Consider the following 25,168-nt stretch of genomic DNA (forward strand, 5'->3'; position numbering starts at 1 on the left):
TTCTTTTACTATTTGTAATGAAGTGCTTCTTAATTCACTGGGAATGCAGTGTGCGTTTGAGCTGTTTCGCAAACAGACGAGTTTAATATCTAATGCGGCCTCCATAAAAAGCTGATGTTTGCTTTTTTCCAGTCAGTCTTTTCTTCCCGCTCTAGAACAGTGCCTGGGTTTTTGTTGAGACAGCATGAACTTTTTTTTTTTTTTTTTGGTATGATTTATCTAAGTGCCTGTTTGTTTGATAAAACAATGTTAGTGGATGAGCTTTTGCATGTCGGATCAAGTTGCATTGGCTCACTGTTGCAGTTGTATACTGTAGAAGAATGGTGATTAAAAGAATTTTCCAGGATCAATAAGTTAATGTATATCGACAGCATTAATGGAATATTGTCCATTACCACAGACAATCATTTCTTTTTTCTTTTTTAGTAACAGTAAAGCACTTACAGTGGAAGTACATAGGGTCATGCACTTGCACAATGGGGGTGTCAAAGCAGATATGTTGAACACATTATGCTGTCATAAAAATACATTTATGTTTTAGTTAAAAACCTTTAGTTAAAAACCTCCTAATCATTAATCTAGTTATTCATCACTGCAATTCATGTAAAAGATTGTCTTGTATCCATATAATATTATGTGAAATATTCAATGCGTTTACACGTGAGAGTGTATATCAGAGCAACAAAGCTTTAAAATAAGCCTTAGTAAACTGGTTGGCAATTAAAGCGTTTCAGTTCACATGGATCTCATAACCGCATAATTAGTTGAGGATTTGCGTTGTGTGTCTGTGTCCAGTGCTCAGAGAGCTGGATTTAGATGCACTCTTTTTTTTATTTTCTCCTTGTCTCTCATTCGAGAGCTGATTGCATCTCCCTCCCCCTTCCACTCTGGAACCTCCCCTCGCCAGTGCTGTGCTGTGATTGGACGGGCGCTGACAGTTTCCACAGAAGCTTCTAGAATAGCTCTCATCAAAAGGCCCTGACTGCAGTAATTTTTCATGGCTCCGGGGCAAAAGTGTGAAAGACAGAATATGCAGGTACTTCCAGCATAATCAAGAAAAATTAGCCATGTCCATATGCTTCTGTAACACATTCATAATCGGCTATTACAGTGGGCCGACTGATGCGAGGAAAGCGGAGGAGGACGGGGAAACTGTGGCGATTTGTCTACCCAGCTCGTGGCAGGCAGGCTGAGCTGGACTTAATCAGGGATTGGTGTCACTGATTCCAGCTTAGCACTGCGACTGCGCCACTGGAGAGCGTCTGTGCTGCAAACATGGCATGAAAGAAAGCAAGGGGCCACGACTGGGGGAGGGACGTGCGTGTGAGGGAGAGAGAAAGGGAGAAATTGAAAAGCATTCATGTTTTCATGTAGTGTTAAGGCTGCATCACATTGGACCTGTCCAGTATATAATCTGTAGTGTATGTGAGCCTCTTTTTTTTAGCCAATAGGAATGAAGCAGTACATTCCGGAAGCTGTAGTTCACATGAGTGATTTAAAAGATGTCTGGGATAACAATTACACATACTAACAAGCTAAATATAACTTTAAACATATGATGTTAGGTGTTGCCAACCAAAAGCTTGAACTGGTTGCATTTGTTGCATTCCCAGAGTTACTGCTTTTTTATTAAAGTTACTTAAATCCTTGTTAGCAGATCCTCAACCCAAGCACATGCACTACACTTCACAACAGTGGTAATCTCCCCTTTTCTAATTTTGCTAAAACTGCATAAAATAACACTATTTCAGAATATACTCTCCCTATCCAGTCCCATGCAAAGCATGATCGTGGAAATCCTGTTCCCAGTTCTTACAATGCTACATTTACGCAACTAACATCATTCATTGTATACCCAAAATAATGTTTGGGAAAAAATAAATTTGTTGAATATGATTAAAACCATTTTTTTTATATATATAAAAAATGAAACAGAATTTTTTTTTTTTCAATCTTCTATTGGTTCAATGATCAACACCAAATGTAGACAAATGTAACTTCTTATTATACAGACCAAGTGCCAGTACCAAGTGATGAACACATCGTTGAATCAGTCTCCCCATTGTCTCAAATGACTTGTTCATTTGAAAATACATTAATATTTCAGTCATTTCGCATTTTTTTGTGTAACTAATGTATAATGACTGTTAATCAGTAGTTGTTTGTATTACCGTTGTATAATATGCTCCATAGTCCTGTGAAACATACGTAGACTCCTTACTTAGTTTCATAGCTGGAGAGTGAACCGATTGCAGGGTATGGCTAAAAGCAGCCTAATGTTAGTGTAATCTATTAACTACACATTATATCCTTTTATTCATGTAGCATACTAATGTCATGTTAAAAATTTTTTATATGACTGAATTTGTATTTAACATGATCATAATTGAATAAAAACATTGTAAGTTACTGATTTTAATGCTTAACCCTCAGAGGTCTTATGGTATTTTTGGGGCCTGGAGAAGTTTTGTCATGCCCTAAAATATTTTGCTTTTTCAGTTGCTTATAAACATCTAAATGGCAAAAGTCTAATCTCACTGTAATCAGCACAAACTGGGCTATAATAATATGTGAGCAGCATGTATGTACATAAGGGGTGTGCAGCAAAGCCAGTTTTTTATCTGTATCAATCACAAAATTATTCGGATCTGTATCTGTATTCGGATAAAACCGGAAGTAGGCGGAGCTTGAACCAAAACTTCCGTACATTATTTGATTTATGATTTTACAACCAATTTTTTTTTTTATAGTTATCACTGAACAAATATGTAGTGTTTAACTAAAATATTTATATATTTATTATGATTATAACATTTAACCTATTTAAACATGATCTTACAGTCAGGGCCTTTTTCACTGTATAGGCAGTGCTTCGAGATGTAGTGTGGTTGTGCTTCGAGCAACTTGAGTTCGAGTCCCAGCTTGGGGACCTTTCTTGATCCAATAAATAGATATTTAAGGATCTAAATTAAAACAGTAGGGGTTACTACACAATTTAGAAATATTGAAATTGATTTAAGTGATTTCCAGGAAATGCAACACAGCTATTTTATTTGTGCTTATTTCATTCATAAACTCATTTAGCTACTTTGCACACTTGTTACTGCGTTATAATTTTAGAGGATTATGTAAAACAACATGAATTTCTTTGGCTCCTTTGGTTCCTGCAAAGTTAAAAAAGTATTTCACTTAAGTAATTTGCAGGTCTGGAAAAACAAATTTGCAGACAGGAAAAACTGCCATATTCAGTGTTCTAACATTTAAAATTAATAATTTCTAAAAAATAAATGTATCATACAAGTAGGAAGATTTCATGACAAACATTTAGTTAATTAATTCAAGGCTAACATTTCATTATGCAGAACTGTTTAAATGAGTAGTTTTTGAACTTCACTAAACAAATGTGTATATGCCATGCAAACCAGCAAAATTTAGGGAAGCAAACATGTAGGCCTAGTAGTAAATGTATCTGTATTGAAGTTGATTATTAGCCTATACTCTTGACAGAGAGCTTGTTTGGTTTTTGAGATACAGAGACGCGCAGAGACGGCAACGTGGCTATTTGATTGGCAATCGTGCTGTGCTTATTCATTCATGTATTATACCATAGCCTATGAGGTTTAAATAGTAGAACAAACAGTAGAACGTGTATGATGTAATATTTTAGGTAATATCAGCCACTACTCTTGCCAAGCTCTGATTTCTGAGAGATATACTGCGTGGCAACAGCAATGCAGTGTTTTATTTGTGCACTTTTCATTCATAAAGTTTACGTTCATTTACTTCACACTCATTTCACTCTGAATCGAGTGAATTCAGAGGTTTGTGTAAAATATTGCGCTGATCCCCTGGCTCACCTGTGAATCTAGTAAACACCAGACTGTGCTGCAGCCTCAGCCGAATATTCGGGCAGAATTATTCGTTATCTGTTATTCATTTTTGAAGCCATTATTAGTGCCTTTCCGAATAAGGTATTCGGCTTCTGGCACACCCCTAATGTACATGATTGTGTTTTTGAGGAAAAAAAAATGTTATGCGGGGTTAGTGAAGAACTAAAAATGTTAAATCACTTGAATAAGGCCATAAAACACATACAGAACATTGGTTCCCGGGACTGTTGAGAACTGGAGCTTGTGGCCTATAATTTTTTAGAATTAGACACAGGCGATATCTCTGACTATCGTCTATCGGCACAACTTTAATTTGTATATACCATCATTTGATTTATATCAGTCGCAAAGCTTTATTGGATGAGTAGTTAATTCCCTCATAAAGTCATTAAGTACACAGTCTTGTACCCTTGTCTGTTTCCTTATTTTTATATATTTACACTTTCACATACTTCAAAGCAAAGATTGTAATGTTGTTATTAATCTTGAAGTTTGTTGGTTTGATTCATTTTTTTGGTCTGTTCGATGAGGACCCCCTGTGAATAATATCAGTTCATCAGCGCTATCTTTGTGTGCATTTAGATTAGGGCTGTGCAATTAATCGAAATCGAAATAAAATCGCGATTTGAGTGTTCGCGATTTCTAAATCGCTTTATGGCACGATTTTCCGCGGCCCTGACCTCCTGCAGTATGTTATCTGAACCAATCAGAATGCAGCACACCTGAGTGGAGCGCGAGAGCAGAGCACTGAGAGCAGACTGGGCATATGCCTAACTCCAGGTTCACACACTGTCTGTGATGCGCAGCCTTTTTGTTTTTTCGAGCCATGTTAACGGATCAGAACGTTCACACTGCACGCAGTAAAAAGATGAGAAAAGAAAAGGTTATAAATAGAAAGGTACGAAAAGATTTAATATCTTGCGCGTGAGCGCAGAGAGAGTTGTGAGTGCACAGGACACAGGTTGAATGAGAGGAGACACGCTGTAAGTCAGCATGTATCTGAGCCTTATACAGTCTATGATCTGAGCACGCGCATCTGGTTTTGATAACAGTGCAAAGGAAATCTGCGTGCAAGTCATTGATGCGCGGGTTGATCCAAAATGAGCGGGTGTCCGCGGTTACGAGTCATCCAAAAATATTTTTAATGATATTCGGCTTGCTGTCGGTCGGATCCTTTGAAATAAAAATGCCAATTAAACCTTTGTCATTTATATAGTAGGCATTGACCCGCGCATCACTGGTGCGAGTGGAAAGATTCGCGCTCGCGCATTATTTTAATGTGCTTTCGCGTTACAATAATGCACTCTTGTTGCTGCTTCTGAACCGTTTACACATAAATTACTATATACGGACTGCAGATGGACTACGTGACCCTTGGGCAATAAATATATTGGGCAAAACATATAAAACCCGAGGTACCGCTACAGTGAGCTCTATGACCAATGCATGGAGAAAATAAAAATAAAAAAGATCCCTGAACACGGTTTTATTTTATTTTATTTTTTCCATATGTCTAGACATTTTGTTTGGCATCTTTACTTAGTGATTATTTTGACTTATGTCTGTTCTAGAGACATTTGATAAAGCTCTCATTGGTTTTCTTTTGGAAATATGTTTAAAAATTATGCTGAATGCATTTTTGACAAAATCGTGATTAAAATCGAAATCGCAAAATTGATAAAAAAAATCGTGATAGGTTTTTTTGTCCATATCGCACAGCCCTAATTTAGATATTTCACCCGCTTTCGCTCTGCCTGACAATTCTGAAGCTACTGAAATCAATAAAAGATTTAAATATTAATTTTTTTCTCCTCCTCCAAGCTCTTTCTCCTCCACCATCAGACAGTGTTTTTTCCCCCAGCAGAATAAGCATCTCCCCTGTCTGAGTTACATAAGTCCGGCACTCATTCGCGCAGATGTTTGCACTCCCTCTGCTTCATCTTTGCCTCTGCCTCAGGCGGAGATCTGCCTGGATCAGGCTCTCTGATGGCTAATTGTGTAACAGTTTCTGCCTCCTCCACAACACGGAAACGTTAAGATAAATGGCACTTTCGTTTCCTTTCGTCTCCCTCCCTGAGAGACCCTGTGTGTCTAGACCGGCTGTGATAGGTAGAGACAGGCGAACGACATTCTCGATGGTCTCGCCACCCACTCATCCCTCCCAAATCCTCTCATAGTCTTCCCTCTAAAGACACTTCCTGTTTGCTGTCATTTATGGCATGTGCTAAAATTAACTTTATCCTTCCCTCTCCCCCTTCTCTCTCTGTCTCTCTCTCTCTTTCATTCTTTAATCTCTGTGTCCACAGTGCCAGACTCTGCCAAGCCCAGCCCCACCCCTCCTCCCCCCACCAACCCCAGCACCGCCACCAACCCGTCTGTGCCCTCAGCCAGCAGCAGCACTGGTGGCAATGGCAAGCGCACACCCTCCGGCAACCAACAGCAGCAGCCGGCAGCCCCTCGCTACCCGCCCCGAGAGGTGCCCCCTCGTTTCCGTCAACATGAACACAAGCAGCTACTGAAGCGGGGCCAACCTCTGCCCGCCGGAAGTACAGCTCTCGTGCAGCCAGTGTCCACCAACCCTACGTCTCAGCCCTTCTCCTGCCAGACCCACCCAGGTCAGCCTCGCCTCCATGATGTACATAGGGCGGCCTGCTGAGTCAGGGTGCAGCCCAGAAAACACTTAACGCCCATAGCTGGTGGTCTGTTTTGTGGTTTTGTTATGTAATTTTGCAGGAAGGTAGAAGAGCTTGTTGTGACAAGGTGTATTTGATGGATTGGATAGACTATCAGTCCATTCTCATGTGGTACAAAATGTAATGCTGGTTTATTTGTTTGCTGGGGTTGACAACTATCTGCACAATTGATGAGAGCAAGACAGATTAATATTCAAGTCTCCATTGCCGTATTTTTCGGACTATAAGTCGCACCAGTCCAAACATACGTCATGATGAGGAAAAAAACATAAATCGCACTGGACTATAAGTCGCATTTATTTAGAACCAATAGAAAACATTACAGTCTTCAGCCGGGAGAGGGCGCTCTATGATTTCAGTGTAGACTACAGGAGAACTGAGCAGCAGAGCGCCCTCTCGCGGCTGTAGATGGTAATGTTTTCTCTTGATTAATTTTTAGTTCATTTCTCTTGGTTCATGTCAAATAAATTTTGATAAATAAGTCGCACCTGACTATAAGTCGCAGGACCAGCCAAACTATGAAAAAAAGTGCGACTTATAGTCAGGAAAATAAAGAATATGTCTCTTTATTCCCGGGACATCTGTGCCATCGGAGAGGGTGTTTTCTACCGCGGACTGTCCACAGGCTGCGCTCCAGACTAACCCCACATCATTGCGTGCCACTTTTCTTTAATAAAAATTGTACAAAATTATCGTGGCCGAAAATATTAGCGAGCTCATTTTTTAATATCATGCGATTAAACGATTAATGGAGTATCGCGACAGGCCTACGCAGACCACATGTCAAAGATGTCGGTCTCACACTAATTTACATAGAAAGCCATTGGAAAACTAGCACAGTAAAATGTTTTATGTGAACAGCCCCTTATTAGTGTGCTGCAATAGATCTGGTTCAGTAGATAGTAAATGGCCTAATTTGTTCATCACAGACAGGGTCTTGTTGAAATCTCCTGTTGACATTTAATCAGGGTCGGTTTGTTATGTTGCTGTTTGAGCTTATTCATGTGTGCATGTGCAGTAGGTAGTTGTGGATGCTTTTTTTTTCTTTTTTGTTTTTTATTTGCTGTCTGTGTTTTGCAGGCAAAGAAAGCTAGATGGAGAGAAACGGTTTGCCGAGTTGTGCTTTGCTACTTCCTGTGTTTGGAGGCGTGTGCCAAGAGTGCTGTAGTTTGTACGTGGACTTGGCAATCTTCTGCTGTGTGTCTGTGGCGGCTTGATGGCAGTGGCAGAGCGAAAGAACGAGTTAGAAAGGAAAAGGGAGAGATGGCAGACGATCAGCTCTGTGGGCAGGGGTGATTCACAGCTTACAGTAAATGTGCGTGATTCAGAAGGAGTCTCCTTTGATTGGCATGGCACAAAAATGGGCCGGCTCATGGACTGTTCTTCTCCCCTCCCAGAGTACTGATTGGCTCTTATTTGTGGTATGAAGGAATCATGTGTTCTTCTCTGCTCAAGATCAGAGACCTGTTCCTTATTTCTGGCAAACTGTCTTCCTAGATCATATTTTTAGGAATCATAGGCTCTAGGGCTGCACAATTAATTGAATTTCTAATCGCGATTACAATTATGGATGCCACAATTGCGTTATCGTTCAAAGCGGCAATTAATCGTTCAAATACATTTGTTATTCTGCACACTTAAGATATATTTTTTTTTCTGCATGTTTTCTTAAGGGTTTTTCATTGTTTACATTTTAGTATAGGTTATAATACCATTTATATGTTTACTTTTTTATATAATTTAAAGAAGAAACGAATCCGATGTATATTTGACATTTGAGGCTTAATACTATAGAAAAGCACTAAAGGTTTTTCAGTTTTTTTGGATTATTTTCATATAAAAATACGGCATGCAGTTGAATCAACTGTAATATAAACGTCATTCAATGTAAATTGTGATATTCGTAATTAATAATTGCAATTACAATTTTAAGGGAATAATCAACAATTATGATTTTTGTCATAATTGTGAAGCCCTAATATTTTCATATAAAAATACGGCATGCAGTTGAATCAACTGTAATATAAACGTCATTCAATGTAAATTGTGATATTCGTAATTAATAATTGCAATTACAATTTTAAGGGAATAATCAACAATTATGATTTTTGTCATAATTGTGAAGCCCTAATAGGCACTCAGCGAAGACTCTTCTTTGTAGTGAAGCAAAACCACACAATCGCAATCACTGTAGTCTGATTCTGAACAAATGACTTGTATGGGCTCCTTTTTTTAGTGAATCAAAACAATACCATGTGACTAGTGTAGTCCAATAGCTGCTCACATAGCAGTATTTATGAAAATAATTGAATAAACGTACTACTTTTTTTGTTTAGTGTTGTTAATGCATAACCTCATGATAAACTAAAGTCATCATAAAGTATTTTAAATAAAGACAACTTTTGCAAGAATTATTTTATTTATTTTTGGAATTTCCTCATTATTTAGTAATGCAGTGGAATTTCTTTTCACCAAATAATTATTATTCAAAGAACTACTAGCTGATAATGAAGCTATTAAGGAAGAAGAAATGTTGGGCGTAATGGTAACTGGAACAGGAATCTTAAAAATCCTTGTGATTCGCACCCCTAAGGGTTAAGAAGCAATAATAGCATTATTTAAGATGGCTTATTTATGTTAAAATGGCATTGCATGGATGGCAGTCCCCAAAATGCATTATGATGCTTTTTAAAAAATTCACATACACTTGCATTTATTTTGATTCTTCTCTCTCTCTCTCTCTCTCTCTCTCTCTCTCTCTTTCTCTCACTCTCTCCCGCTCTCTTTCTCCTGGTTGAGTTTGCTTTTTGGAATGTTTTACCCAAAGGTGCCGGCACGTGCACTGAGCTGTGGTTCCGCTGGATGTTATTTAACGCACATTGGGAGCCCAACGAGTAATAAGAGCTCCCAGCTTTCTGTATGAGTGTGTGTTTTTACAGGAAGCCGCTGGAATGCAGTCGATTGACCCACAGCTCTGCTTCAAGCCAGCAGCAACAGCACAGAGGCTGTATTCATTTTGCTCGTATCTTTTGTGTGATTATTTTCGATGTTTTGTGTCATTCTTCTATGTAAAAATATTGGTGAATTCTAGAACAGCTATACATACTAAACTTCAGAAGTTTGGGGTCAGTTAGTGCTGGGCGATTATACTGGTTCATACCGAATACCGGTGTTTATTTTTCTTATGATATGAATTTTTAAAATACCGCAATACCAGTGTCGTTTAATGTTCGTAACGTGTCTGAGAGGACACGGCTGTATGTGTTACTCAGCGTAAAAGTTCCGAAACTGAAGCTGAAGAACTAGTACGTCATATACTGTATATCTAGTCTATTTTTATTTAGATATATAGATACATTTTATGTTATGTGTGTGTGTGTGTGTATGTATATAAATAAATAAATAAATATATTTTATTTTATTTTATTTTATCAGCCTTTACTCCAGTCTTCAGTGTCACATAATCCTTCAGAAATCATTCCAATATGTTGATTTACTATTAATGATGTTCTTTTTAGCTTTCTATTCATCAAATAATCCTGAACAAAATGTCACATGTTCCAAAAAATATTAAGCTGCAAAACTGTTTCCAGCACTGGTAATAAATCAATGTATTATAATTATTTTTTGAAGGATTATCATGACTCTGAAAACCAGAGCAACAGCTGATGAAAAATTATTTGCATCACTGAAATAAATTATATTTTAAAGTATATTAGTTATGTATTATATATGTATAAATAACCTCTGACACAGAGAAGAGTGAAAACTCCTCACATGACGGCTAAGTTACCGAACATTTGAACATAACGAACCAAATGCACTGACGGATCTTCTTCTGTCTGTTTTGCAAAATGTTAACAAATATATAATTTATGCAAGCGTAAATATTATGGAAATATGAATATTAATTGTGTCTAGGCAAAGGCATTCCTCCTGGAACAGAGCTAACGCAGGTTTGGAGGGTATTTATTTCATACTCTGTGATAGCTTATTTAATGTAAAAATAATATTGTATTTAATGTAGAAGTTACACGTACAACAAACTTATATCATAGTGGTATTGTGTACTGTAATCGCATGTAGCCTATCTACACCTGAACCTTAGACATCACACGCGGTGTTCAAGATCTTCAATGCTAGCAAACAATAGCCTTTGCAGATTTGCTTTCAGTTGAGTGTAGATCCAAAGCCATGTCTTAGACGTCACGTTTGGAATAAACTGAAGCAATTATAACTTGTATTGCATTAAGATAAAGTAACGAGAGGAGTGTCGCCCACAGTAACAAAGTAAAGTACGAGTTTTTTCACTAAAATTTACTTTGAGTAGAAGTATCTTTAAACATACTCCAAAAGTATTAGTACTCAAGTAAATGTAACTTATTACTACCCACCTCTGGCCCTACCGCAGCCGACTTGTCAATTAATAAGTACAAAATTGCGTTTCCAAGCACCTGTTTCTAACTGACTGTTTGGAATTATAAATAGAAGTTTAGTTCATCTGTTAATATTATATACTTTTTTTGTTTGTTGTATTTGTTTTGTTTTGTTGTTACTCCGATTCAGACAGACAAAAAAGTAATCAAAGACCACCGCATATCTGTTCAACATGCATCTACTGTACATGCATGCTGGTTTATCAGACGATGTTGTGATTAAAAGTGAGAGTGACTCCTGTTTAACATGTATTAATGGGTCGTGTTTCGTCACTATTTAGAGTGGAATTTTTCTACAATATTCCCTCATCATGACAGTATAAAATAGGCAAATTCCAAGTCAACTGTAGGAGCCTGTTTCCTCTCTCAATTAGTAGAAAATGTGGTTTACACTCGGTCATGCATAGAAAAAAGAAATAAACACCGTCATGTACCATGAAATGGGTATAATTTTGAAAAATACCGTAATAAGCATTTTTGGCCATACCGCCCACCACTAGGGTCAGTAAGAATTTTCATTAAAACTATTGTTTATTTAGCAAGGATGCGTTAAATTGATCAAAAGTGATAGTAAAACATTTATAATTTATATGTTACAGATGTTTTTTTTTTTATATAATGCAGTTCCATTTATGCTGAAAAAAGTTGTTTTCAACAAAAACTTTAGGCAGCACAACTGTTTTCAACTTTAATAATAAATGTCTCCTGATCACCTAAATCAGCATTTTGGAGTAGTTGATGATTATTTTTAGAATGTCTAAACATTTAAAGTGAAGTCGATTGAAGCCAGTCAGTTTTCTCAGTGGCCATATTAAAAAGCACAAGCACGTAAGCTTGGCCGTGCAAGTACATATGCATTCTAAACCTAAACAAACTGTTACATAGAACATCGTCATATCGAGTGTTGTGATCTCTTTCATTCATAAATGTATCAGTGGAGCATCTCTGTGTTATGAAGTCTCTTATCACATCATTTCTGTCCATGTGGTGTGATTCATCAGACAGCAGTTTGCGTCATCAGTATTCACTGTCTTTCAGGCCAGGGCAGAGCTCAGTATGCTGGATTGGCATATTAGAGGGTTTGGGGGCATCCTTTCAAACAGCTAGCGTATCTGAATACAGTTGTTGTTTTGCATTAGTGTTTGTTGATGCAAGAGGCACATACATTGCACACTTCACCTTTAAGGTCTAGTGTATTTGTTTCTGCATGTCGTTTCGACGTTTACATTGCTCAGTATGGCCAGCTGCTCTGTGGAGTGCATTACAACTTCCAGGCCTGCTGTTGTAGGGGAATTAACAGCTCATTATGGGCCTGTTTGCCTCAGTGAGTCCTGTATTCTCTTGCCCCAAGCCACCAAACAGACCTGAGTGCTGGCACTGATCCCAGCCGCAAAAACTTTCGCTCTTTCTCTTTTCCTGTCACACCCACACACACTTACATGCATCCTATCAACACCAACACTGTTGTGACTAGGAAGTAAAGTTGACCGGACTGAGAGGGCCCAGTTCAGGGAATAATAATGAGGACTTCCCCAAGTACAATGGCATGAAGCCTCTCTCTTTTCCCAGTGTAAGAAAAAATATTCTGGCAGACTAGTTTGCTTTTATGCCAAAATGGCTAGCACCCATTTTCTTTGGGTTGCAGATGCAGGCATTGGGATCCCGAAAATAGGTTTTGTCAGCAAACTATAACAATAAAATGCTCTATTAATGTCATTTATTTATTTTTTTGGCCTCTTATTGATTAGCTTTTGGGTTCTTATGCCTTTTTTAGTTATGCTATCATCTGTTGAAGTCGCCCCCTGCTGTCCAGTGCAGGTGGTTGCCCAGTGTCTGCCTGTTCCTCATGTCACATCCTGCCCCGAATGAGCGGGAGCGTGGTGTAGTACATCAAGACTGATGGTGGTTGCATAAGACCCTTATTTATGCTAGCTCCTCCCCGCATTCTCCCACCAAGTGTCTTTGCAACTGACAAATGGCAACATCAGCAAAGCCCCTTGTTCTTCACCCCACGGTACCACTGCTGGTTATTTGTACATGAATGCATACAAACGTGTGCAGTATATGGTGCTGTTTTCTTGGATATACACATTTTTAGTTAAAACAGTGAGGCGGATTGCAGTGGTATGAAATAGAAAGCAGGGGTTGAGAGACTTGAGATTTATCTCTGAAAAACTAGTAAAATGCATTGCAATATTTAACTCTGCTTTGTTGTCAACTAAATATGTCCTATTGTTATTAAATCTTTGAGAAATATATAATTAAAAGTTTGTTCTAAAAGATAAAGAGATGCAGATCTAAACATTCCAATTTATTAGCTGTATCTGTCTTAAGAGTGTCTAAAAAAGGCTTTTGTTAATTGAAATTCAGCTGAGATTAAATAATGTTATAAAGCCTAAACGTAAAAAAAAAAAAGAGAAATGTTGCCTTGGCTACTAACTAAAAGTTTCTAAATAACTGAAAGAAGTACTTGCATTACTAAGTGTAAAAGAAAAGAAAAAGAAATAAAAAGAAAAAGAAAACTCTTAAGATGAATCGCGATTAGTCAGAAGCTGAGATTGTTATGCGTATCTTTCCGTGAAGTACGGTTTTGATCAGCAGTAAATATCCATTTAAATATCCAAGGCCAGAGGGCAATCTCTCGCAGAAGAAACCCAGGAAATCCCTATAACAGTTGCTGAATAAAAGGAAGATTTTACTGGTTTTGTTAATTCAACGTGACTAATAAACACACGACTATGGCAAAATATATTTTATCAGTAAAAAATAGTAAATTAAATGTTATTAAATGTGGTATTTGTATCTGCTTTCAGATGGAGCAGCATTTACTACACAGAGCTGTTGTTCATTGACAAGCTACACAAACAGCTTTCATAATCGCAGAGCGATTTCTTCTATTTATAATCGCACAATTAAATCATCGGTGATTATGAATGCGGTTTTGCATAGCTTGTCAGTGAACTACGGCTCTGTGTAGTACATTCTACTCCGTTTGAAACCATGTGCTAGGGATTTACTGCTAATCACAGAACCGGCTTTACTGACAAGATACACATGACAATGACATTAGATTAATCGTGTAGCCCTATAACAAATTATTTAATTAATTAGGGGATAAAATATCTTCATCATCTTTCGTATAATGATTGTAAAGGCTGTTCTTCAGTGTTTCTAAGCAAGTTCTGCTGTTTTAGAAAGAAATCTGAGTATAGTTGGAGTTACTGTGTCCTTGTATGTTTGTAGTGCTCAATATTCACTGGGCAGAAATTGGTCCAGCAATTGTCTGGACTAATTTGTCTCCAACAAGAGATGGTACACTCCTTCTTACTCTGGCACTCTGACTCTTAGGCTGATGAGCCTTATTAAGAGTTACTACATGAAGACACAAACAAAACCAATCAATAACTGTTTAGGTAGTGAAACCCAAAGCCAGCATTTAGATTTACTTGTTTGAGGTTTTCATAAAAGGGTCATTTGGAGGCAAGGGAATAATTAATAATGAGGCTTTGATTACATCATTGCATATTTGGCTGGAAAACCTGGCTTTGAGTTGGAGTATAATAAGAGTCTGTTCTCTTTGGACTTTGGCGTATTGTGTGTGTGTATAGGAGGCGCTGGGATCATTTGTAAACAATGCCTTCCTTGATGCCAAGAGCTAGTGTGCTTTTGTAAGTGTTCATCTCGTTTTCAGTGTTTCTATCTCTCCAATACTGGGGCCATCCCTTCTTTCCTCCCAGCATGCATGCTTTCCGGTCGTTTTTTTCTCTCCTCTGCATCATTAAAGCATGGGCACAATCTGCGCAGAAATTTGGCCACCTGCCCACCTCCATGTGAGCCTCATTTGGGGTGTTTATCCTGTTTCCCATTCAGCCATTCAAGTGTTGTTTTCCTCTAAACTTGGGACCGCACCTATGATATGCAGAGCTTCAACTTCACACACCCACTGTACTTTAAATATTACAAGAAAACTATCGCTGAAATCAGCCAGTATGACAGGGAGCTGTGTGTGTGTGTTTCTGTGTTTGCACAGTCCTTGCATTGCAGCCTATGCTCCGAGTCTGGCTTGCTTTTGTGCATCTATTCAGCTTGCTCTATTGTGAGCAGCGGTGCTAATTGCAGTCTGAATGGTCTCGGCTAAATGTTTTGTGACAGTTTGAAAGCATAAAAGAGAAGAGGGGCACACAAGAAAAGGAAACCCTCTTTTTTTGTTTTGTTTTTCCTCCCTCCTAATGGCACAACGGAATGCTCTTGGCTTTAACCTTCAACTCCCATGCAACCCCATTTCCCCTCCCTCACGAGAGAGTCTCCTCTCCGAATCAGGAATAGAGGTAGATATAAATAAAGCCCGGGTGAGGGAACAGAGATCCTGCCGAAGCCGTGTAGGACGAACGGGGCGGTCGCTCGCTTACTAAGCTGCAGCTCCTTGGCAGCATTTCAAATATGATCCTCAGAAGCCTCGCGAGCAGCAGACATATTGTAACAGCGATGGCCAGCGCTCTGCACGCAGCATAGCACTTCTCTCAGGATGGTCGGGCGACATCTCTCTTCAGGTACTTTTCCACTTCTCTGCAACCCTGCCCCCTCCAACCTCATAGTACGATCCTCCATGCTCTGATAACAGGCTTTTCCCTTGCTTTGCTCTCTGCTGTACTGCTGCTGTTTGATCTGGAAGCGTAGCATTCATGCAACTGCAAATAAAACGCAAACCCCTAAAGCTATTGCATTGCATGTTAGAGATTAATGCAGGGCAGAGGTTTGCTGTGCTCATCTGATAAGCTTTCTTCAGCGAGACACTGTAAGATGTTGATGGCAGCTTTTTTGGCTTCAGTTCAGATTTGATAAAATGGCGTCCTTTACTACGCAGTGGCTCTTCAGAAGGACAGCGTTTGTGTTAGAAATACTTTCATTAGATTCCTTTTTTCTTTTCTTTAGTTAAAAGTGCTTTTTTCCATGGATGGTGACAGAAAGCCTGGTGTGCACAGGCACTGCCGCTTTGCGCAGATCTGACACAGAATGAGCAGTGCCTGCGCATGTAAACCCACACAAAAACAACAACAACAGAGTTGAGCGAGTGCCAAGGGGCTGGGCAGTATTGCCAACTAATTAACACAACAGGATCCTGGTGTCCATATGTAGGCATTTGTGCTGTTTCAGTGTTGTTATCAATGTGACATATTTAGAATGAACATATTTCTTTGAAAGCAAAGTCTGTGGTTGTAATCTGTCAGTCCAGCAGAGGGAGATGGTTGTGGTTGTGAGAAGCAAGGCTTTGCGGTGACAGCAGTGAAAAATGACTCCAGGCAAGCATATACATGTAAACCAACACGCTGTTACTGCTGCATTTTTATTAGGCTATATTATACATTTTTATTTACGTAAGTTATGACAATAGCTACCGTGCTGATGTAAAGCATAATTTTTCTTAAAGCAAGCCAAAAAAAAAAAAGATGTTTTGATCGATCTAGCCAGATCTTGCAGTAAATAGCCATTTAGATGAATGTTTCAGATACATTTTTCCTCTAATTGCAATTAAACATATAATGTATTTTATCATAACATGTAAGCTAAATTGTGTTGAGTGGTCATATGAGTGAATGATATTAATATAGGTCATATGCACATTATTTCAATAGTTTCTCTTTTTCCTTCTCTTTTTTCTGTAGAGCTGCCCCCACAGAGTGGCCTGGCAGCCCAGTATGAGAATATATCCCCCAATCGCAGTGCCACTACAGCCCCTACCAACAGTTGCAGCGGCTGGGATCCACTGATTATTGACAAGCACGATACGGAGGCGTGGCCTTCCATTTCAAGCAAAGAAAGCCACGCCCTTGCAGGATGCCCCTTAGACACTGAAAGTATCAGTGACATCAGCAGAATGAGCATGGCCACAGGAGCTGGCCAGCAAGGACATTTCTCCGCCAATCATCCCAGCAAAGCCAATGCCAGCCACTCAGGAGGTCTACTCTCTAGTCAGAGTGGGGCCAGCAGAGGCTGGGGCTCTGGCCCGTCTCCTTCCAGTGGAGGAGAAGGGAAGAATGAAGTCTCCAGCACATCAGTGGGAGCCAGGAGTTGGGGCTCCTCTAACTTTAACTTGAACTTAAACCCCAACGCCAACCCCTCTGCCTGGCCAGTTCTGGGACATAAAGGGACCGGCATGGGTGGTGGCAGCTCTGGAGAAAGCAACCTTCCTCCTCCTAATCTCTGTAGCCCACCGGGCACTCTGCCCAGTCAGTGCCCTAGCAGCAGTGGCAGTATAGGTGGTGCCAATGGAAATTCTGCAGGTAGTGGTGGCAGTGGCAACACCACGTGGGGTAGCATTGTGCCCAGTGACTCCTCAGAGCCACACTCCATCCCATCCACGAATGTGTCTTTCAGCTCTGAACCTCAGAACCTTAACACTGATGGACCAAATAACACTAAGCAAGAGCCCAGAAGCCCTGGCCATAGCCTGCCTAGCTGGGGAGTTGGACCTCCAGGCATGTGCTCGTTTGTTCAAAATTCAGGAGGAGCCTTACAGGTCAACGGGGATGAAGAACCTGTTTGGGGTAATGGAGATGCCAAGTCTGGTGGTGGCTCAAAAGACTCTGGTTGGGACTCAGGGAGCAGCTGGGGACAAGGAGGGGCCTCGGGCACTTCTGGATGGGGACAAGCTGCCTCAACTGGAGACTGGGGTAAGCATTCCAACACTGAGGCCAAAGGATGGGATTCCTCAAGCTCTCCCACCCAAGAACAGCCGCTAAACTCTTGGGTCCGTGGGGCCAATGCCCCAGCCAGTGAGGGAAGCAGTGACAGCATGGAATGTCATCCTCGCCGGAGGGTCCGCTCATCAACAGATGAGGCTCCCCCTATTCTGCCTGCCCAGGATATGGACCCTCGGGTTCTGTGTAACACAGGCTGGGGACAAACACCAGTGCGTCAGCACACCGCTTGGGAGACCGAAGAAGCTGCACGTTCCAACAGTAAGAATGACATTGGAACTGAAGCCTGGGGCTCGTCCTCAAATGCAGCCAATGTTGGACCACCACCAACTTCTGGAAGTGCCAACCCAAACTCTGGCACTACATCCAGACCTGACTCTGGGGGCAAGAATGAGGGTCCTTGCCCCAGTGGAGCTGCACCTGGATGGGGCACAGCCATGCCATCACCCCAGGCTAGCTCTGGTTGGGCAGATCCTACCAGCAACAAGAAACCTTCCAGTGGTCCTGGAAGTTGGGGCAGTAACCCAGCTGGAAGTTCAGGTGGCAGCCTGCAGAAAAGTGGTCAGACTTGGGGTTCAGAGGAAAAGTCTCCTACATGGGAAGACAGTCACACGAAAGCCAAACCACAGGGATGGACTGATGTGCCCAAAACTTCTCACGGATGGAGCAATGGACCTAGTGGAGAAAGCAGGCCTGGAGGAGAATGGGGTGAATCTGGAGATGGAAAGAAAAATGGTCCCACCAGCTCTACCTGGGAAGGAGAGGGTACCAGCTGGAATGAGAGCTCCAGAGGATGGGGAAAGCCTACTCCAGGAATAGGAGGAAACTGGGGAGATGCACAACACTCCAGTGGGCCATCACAAGGATGGAATAACAAGCCCCAGGAGGGCACCAGTGGCAATAGTGGCAGTGGAAACATGGGTTCTTGGGGAGGTCCTAACTCTGTAAAGCAGAGTGGCTCTGGATGGGGAGGAGGAAATGGTGGAGGTGCTAAACCTGACCACATTGGAGAGCCCACTGGATGGGAGGAGCCCTCTCCACACTCCATCCGACGTAAGATGGAGATCGATGATGGTACCTCAGCTTGGGGTGACCCAAGCAGTTACAACAAGACAGTCAATCTCTGGGACAGGAATAACCCTGGAATGCAAGGCAAACCAGGACCTGGCAATGCCAACAGTGTACCCAACAACCATCATCATCATCCCCACCATAACCAGCCTCCCATGCAGACCCACAGCCATGGAGGGCCAAGTTCAAACAATAATCACATTTCCCCTGATAACGCTGTCCCACATCAAACAGGGCCAACTCACAATAGACCAACCCTTATGAATCCAGGTAAGAAACAATAATTTTTACTTTAAAATACACTGTTAATAACCTTTAACTGGTTAAAATGTATCACTCTATTTTTGTTCATTTCGGCATACAAGTGAAGAAAAAAACGGACAGATCATGCTAAAAGAACACACTAGCAGAACAAATAGAAATGTTTATGTAAATCAGTCAACAGAATAGTGTTTACATTTTGTCTGTGAGTGTAGTTCAGCATAGTGTTTGAGCCAGGAGGAAATGTGTAATTAGAGTTGGGTCGCCATCTGTGGGGGGAGCATCACTAGGCTCCAGCAGGATACTTGGAACAAACTCAACGCCCTCTGCTGTTTATGTGTAGCTTTGCACTCCCTTTGCCAAAGCTGTATTTAACATGGCATCCTCGGATCTCCCTTGTGCCAACAACTAAACAGACATTTAATATTACTGCTTATTATTTCATTTTAAGACCGAGGATCCCACAAAGTGACTTGTTTTTGCAAAAAAAATGTCATTAAAATAAAAGTTTCAAAAGGAATAAATTGTGAAATTCATCTTAATTTTTTAATTAACTTTGTACTCCGATTTTTATGCTAATAATATTATTTGTAGAGGGGAAAACTCAAAATAGAAAATAAACTTTAAGACCAGACTGTATATACTACATGTTGCCAGCCTCAAGGGTAGTATATGGCGTATGATGCAGTAAAAACTAAAGGCTCACTTGTCCTGATTTTTGCTGTATTCCTTTGCAGGATGGGGCGAGACGACAAATGTCCATCCAAAACCTGAGCCCTCATGGGGAGAGCCAGCCACCCCTGCAGCAAGTGTGGACAATGGCACTTCAGCATGGGGTAAACCCCAAGGTGGCTGGGGTGATAATGGTCCTGAGGTCTATGGTCGAGGCAACGGACCTCCTGGATCTGCCCCCTGCAAACCTGGTTAGTTTTATGAATGTACATTTATTTATTAATTTCAGTAAAAATATTTTTAGTTGCATGATTTTGTGAATAAAAAAAAAATCAAATGCAGCTTTTCGGCTGCAGTAGAATTGTGTTGGAAATCAATGATGGTCCATATCAGAGCTTTGAAATGTGTAACAACAGAGCCCCCTGTTGTTGTAAATAATGCACTACAGGGTTATACAGGATTATGCGTTTTGGTATCTCAGTAAGAACAAATTAGTTATTTCTGTTGTTTGTGAACATAACAAATTGCAAATGTTTATCTGTGCTTCTACTATGGACACGTTTAATAATGTGTTATTTTTTTTGGTTATACAGCCCCCAAATCTATGCAAGATGGCTGGGGTGGTGGAGAGGACATGGGCCTGTCTGCAGGGCAGTGGGAGCAGGATGAGGGTGACATGTGGAACAGCACTGCATCTCAAGAGAGCAACTCCTCCTGCAACTCCTGGGGCAACCCACCCAAAAAGGGCCCACCAAAGGTTAAAAAAGGAAAAAGAAACTACTTAAGTTTAATGTAGGTGTCATGCAGCAGCTCACCTGTCTGTGTTTTTCTCTAAAGGGAAAAGTCCCAAACAAACCGGATGATACTTGGATAATGAATCGTCTTATTAAGCAGCTGACTGACATGGGCTTCCCTGTGAGTACTGCTGATCTTTATAAAAGAGCATTTCTTCCTCTGTATATTTGACTCGTCCCTGGGGTTAGTTTTACGATACTGACTGCCTGATTGTTCATTATCCATTATCCAATTGCTCAAATGAATTCAATTATTAAAATCAATCTTTGTAATAAGGATTAATACAAATTGTGGTTACTGTGTGTTTTTGTTTGTCTTTGCAGAGAGACCCTGCAGAAGAAGCTCTCAAGAGCAACAACATGAACTTGGATCAGGCCATGAGTAGGTGTTATACCTTCAGTTCTTTCAGAGCTTCTTTGCTAGAATATAATATTCAAATATTATTCGTGTTGCAGCTGCCCTATTGGAGAAGAAGACCGAACTTGATAAACGGGGGATGGGAATCTCTGACTACAACAACGGCCTAGTCAATAAACCAATGGGCTGCAGGCCTTCAGTCATCTCCAAAGAATCCTCCTCAGATCGTCCCCCCTACTTGGACAAGGTATGTGCTTCTCACAATTACAAGTCAGTACATTTTAGTTATTGCATCTAGAAGATTTCACATTGTGCTGGATTTTGTTTGTCTCATTTGTTAATTCACTTATCTGCTCCTTAGGATGCTGGGCTAGCAGATGATGCCCAAACCTCACCGTTTATGCCTTCTCCGAGCCTGAAGCTCCCATTGGGTAGTGCTGCACTCCCTGGCCAGAGCCTAGGAGTTGCGATGCAAAACTTGAACAACAGACAGGTGGGTCTATGGGGATCTACGTGTATTTTGTATTTCAGCATTGAGTTAATCTTCAACCACCTGGCTGTCTGATATCTTGACTGTTAAACTGGCAGTATGAGGGGATGACAGATTTGAAAGTCCAATTCTGAATGAGTTGTTTTGTGTGTGTTTGTGCAGATGCAGAGTGGAGTGTTTGGTAGTAGCGGAGCAGCACAAGCCCGGGCCCTGCAGCAGCAGCCCCCTCCCCAGCCGTCAGTGCCACCTCTCAACTCGTCCCAGCCTAGTCTACGCGCTCAAGTGCCTCAGTTTTTCAGCCCTCAGGTGCGCAAACAGACGCAGCGGTTTGTGGTCTAGCGACTTATTGTGACACTGACTGCATCTGGTGACACACAGTTTTTCACCACTTCAGAGTATATGTGTGAGTGATGAAATCTGACCATTTTATCTACTGACAGGTTCAAGCACAGCTTTTACAGTTTGCAGCAAAAAACATTGGTCTCAACCCTGCACTTTTAACCTCACCAATAAACCCTCAGCATATGACCCTGTTGAACCAACTTTATCAGCTGCAACTGGTAAGTGCCAGTCTTTTGAGATCTTATTTGATCTGTTATTAAAGAATGTGTTTTATTTGTCAGAGAGCATAAATTTCATTTCAAATTTTTCATCGTAATGACAACTTGTCACTCGGATCTTGCAGGCGTACCAGCGTTTACAAATTCAGCAGCAGATGTTGCAGGCACAGCGCAGTGTTTCTGGCCCCATCCGACAGCAAGAGCAGCAAGTGAGCAGTTCCTTCCCACAGCTTAGGCTCACCCTTATGCCATTAAAATCTCACAATTCTCAATACTGATTTGTTTGTGTGTTTGCTTTTAAGTTCTAATATCACGCTACTAAAAAGGTGTTCTATGCTCACAAGCATGTCTTCTCACAGGTTGCACGTACAATCAATAACATGCAGCAACAGATCCAGCAGCACCAGCGGCAGCTGGCTCAGGCTCTGCTGATGAAACACCAACAGCAGCAGCAGCAGCCACCCGCCTCACACCCGGGCCTGCATCCCAGCGCAGGCAAATCAGCTCTGGACTCATTTCCAGCCCATCATCAAGCGTCCAGCCTCTCTGTTTCCGACCTTCAGACCAAAGAGCCGCAGTCTTCTCCAAACTACTCCTCACCCTACCCTATTTGTGAGTTACCAACACTTTCTGCTTCGACTAGTGAAGATCCAAATATTCTTCTATACAGTGTTCCCACAGTCCTAGTAAACCTGGAATTGCCACAGTATTTTTAAAGTCTTGCACATGCATATGCACATAACTATAGTGAATACATTTTTTCAAGTTGGCTCTAAAATGTATCATCAGCTAGATACTGATGTAAAAGAATTGGTTTGTGAGCAAATGTTATATAAATCAAACAAGTATATATATATATATATATATATATATATATATATATATATATATATATATATATATGTATATGTATACTTTCCAATAAGTCTGTCAAACTGGTTCACAAATCAAACCATATGTTTTATGGGAAAATAGGTCTTAAAAATAAACCTAATTTAAACAAATAATTCAAAAAGTCAAGTTGTTTTCTCAACCCCACTGATTCTTGCAAATGTGCTTCTCTGTAGCCGGATTGAACCCTAACATGAATGTAAACTGCATGGAGGTGGGTGGCCTGTCCATGAAGGACTCTCCTCAGCCTCAGTCACGCCTGTCACAGTGGACACACCCAAACTCCATGGAGAACCTCTCTGGCAACTCCTCTCCAATGGAGGCCAACTTTAGCAAGCATGGTACACATCACTTTTATAGTCATCAGGGAACATGTGGCATAGTAGTTAATATCAGGCCTGATAATGATGATTTTCCATCTCAACAATATTATACAGGTGCCATCTCTGCAGGCCCTAGTCTGGGTCCCCCAAGTAAGCCCCCACTGGATGACTCCTACAGTCCCTACAATCTGATTGGCAGCTCCGAGTCTCCTGCCAGCCCCCTGGCACCTCATGATAGCTGGGGTCCGGGGAAGAACACCAATGACAAGATCTCCAATGGGACCAATGTCACCTGGCCTCCAGGTGACTAACTGACATCTCTAAAATCTCTTTGGACTAGTAGGCTTTTGAAAGCTTTAAGCAGATTTAAAATATATATAAAAAATATTTACACTTATAAAACAACGGAATGTCACTGTAGTAGATTAAAACAACATCAAACCAAGTAGCATCTGCACTTTAATGTTCACCACATTATATATGGAAGTAATCCACTGTTTGACAAAATAATATTTTCTTTGTGAAATATAATAATGTTAAAATAATCCAATATTTTATATTTTTCTGTTATTTTATATATTTCTTTTTAATAAATGAATTTGGTTCAAGGTTTCCAAAACTGTGGTTTTGCAGCATTCAAAAACATTTTCAAATAATACAAATATCAAAATTAATATTCATTTTTACAAATTTAATAATATAAAAACAATCAAAAGGAAAAAAAAGTTCAAATATTTTATTAGTTTACCTGCATGTCATATGATCATTAGCCGACATCAGAGAACTGTGAACATACAAATATGTTGTTAAATTATTAAAATTTTTACTTTTATAATAATAATATTTTTTTTTAGGGCAAACCGTTTCAGCCGATGAAGTCAGTCCCTAGATTGAATAAATGTTAAAACGCAAACACAATCTCACATTTTTAATGTGTGTATCAGACAATGTCTGAAAATGATCTGATTTGTATGAAATCCCCCAGAGTTTTGTCCAGGAGTGCCCTGGAAAGGACTGCAGAATATTGACCCTGAAACTGACCCCAATGTGACCCCAGGGAGTGTTCCCAGTGGGCCCACCATCAATACCAACATTCAGGATGTGAACCGCTACCTGCTGAGAGACAGGAGTGGAGGTAAGAGGACAGATCTCTTTCTCCCCTCAAATGTTTTTCACATAATACAACCACTAAGAATGCCGTAGGTTTTTTTTTTTTTCTTTCGGTTTCTTTTTTTGGGGGGATTTTCTATGTACGTTATTTTTCTGATTTCCACTTTGAATTCTTGCCTGCTTTGTTCGGGACACATCGTAGGTTCCACCCCAACTTCCTCACAGGGTGAGGCTCTGCCTCCCTCTGGGGATTGGCCAGTCACTAGCTCTTTCAGTCTGTCCTCCCCCGAGGCAGACAGCACAGGTACAACTCCCAGAAACCCCTTCCTGCCCTCAGTCCTGCTCATTACACTTAATACTTATGTTCAACCTAGCATGGGACCCCAAACGGTGGTCGCATTCCTGTATATCTAGTGCATCCAACTCAAAGGCCCTGTATACACCTGGTATTAACATGCTTTTTCATCGACAAAGTGGACAAAAGAGACACATTACCATTTACACCTGGCGTTTAAATGCATCTTTTTTGTCAGCTTTTGATCACTTCTGTCCTGATTCAATCGAGGGGAGGGTCTATGGGCAGGTCCCTCTGCTTTCGTCGGAACTACAGTGGGAGGGTTAAATGCCAGTCCAGCTGTATGTCTTATCAAATGAAGATGCTCCAAAACGTGCTGTGCGTGTTTATGTATTGGCTTTTTCATTCATTTCAATCCAGCGGATGAAAAAAGCTCACACAACTGTTTTATCCCCCCAAAATAAGGCGATAGAAAAAGACGAGGAGAGCAGCTGCTCTGCTTTGTTTCTACAATGTTAGCCACAAGACCTCGCCGAATGACGTGGACTTGCACCGGAAGTCAGGATGACACACATTTAATGTTCTGTGTGAGAAATTGCAGCCGCTATTGTACTGAAGACAAAGTC

The 25,168-nt window shown here is 40.6% G+C and overlaps 1 protein-coding gene across 10 annotated transcripts in view; it reads left to right on the top strand.

Annotated features, from left to right (window-relative positions):
• LOC127952924 (trinucleotide repeat-containing gene 6C protein) overlaps positions 1-25,168 on the top strand; it is a 58,448-nt gene that overhangs the window by 21,744 nt on the left and 11,536 nt on the right. For 3 of the 10 annotated variants that reach the window (XM_052551831.1, XM_052551830.1, XM_052551832.1), the window contains 14 exons: positions 16,683-19,058; positions 19,787-19,972; positions 20,315-20,478; positions 20,559-20,636; positions 20,840-20,897; positions 20,972-21,120; positions 21,235-21,366; positions 21,526-21,669; positions 21,804-21,923; positions 22,049-22,132; positions 22,283-22,535; positions 22,991-23,155; positions 23,252-23,440; positions 24,123-24,272. In XM_052551831.1, the coding sequence (XP_052407791.1) occupies positions 16,683-19,058; positions 19,787-19,972; positions 20,315-20,478; positions 20,559-20,636; positions 20,840-20,897; positions 20,972-21,120; positions 21,235-21,366; positions 21,526-21,669; positions 21,804-21,923; positions 22,049-22,132; positions 22,283-22,535; positions 22,991-23,155; positions 23,252-23,440; positions 24,123-24,272 (4,248 nt within the window). Of the gene's footprint in view, positions 1-6,196; positions 6,506-13,944; positions 15,570-15,951; positions 16,320-16,682; positions 19,059-19,786; positions 19,973-20,314; positions 20,479-20,558; positions 20,637-20,839; positions 20,898-20,971; positions 21,121-21,234; positions 21,367-21,525; positions 21,670-21,803; positions 21,924-22,048; positions 22,133-22,282; positions 22,536-22,990; positions 23,156-23,251; positions 23,441-24,122; positions 24,273-25,168 lie in introns of those variants that run through there. The other 7 variants (XM_052551828.1, XM_052551829.1, XM_052551833.1 and 4 more) reach the window with 5 other exon arrangements.

The sequence above is a fragment of the Carassius gibelio genome, chromosome B3 (genome assembly GCF_023724105.1).
Source record: "Carassius gibelio isolate Cgi1373 ecotype wild population from Czech Republic chromosome B3, carGib1.2-hapl.c, whole genome shotgun sequence".
NCBI lineage: Eukaryota > Metazoa > Chordata > Actinopteri > Cypriniformes > Cyprinidae > Carassius > Carassius gibelio.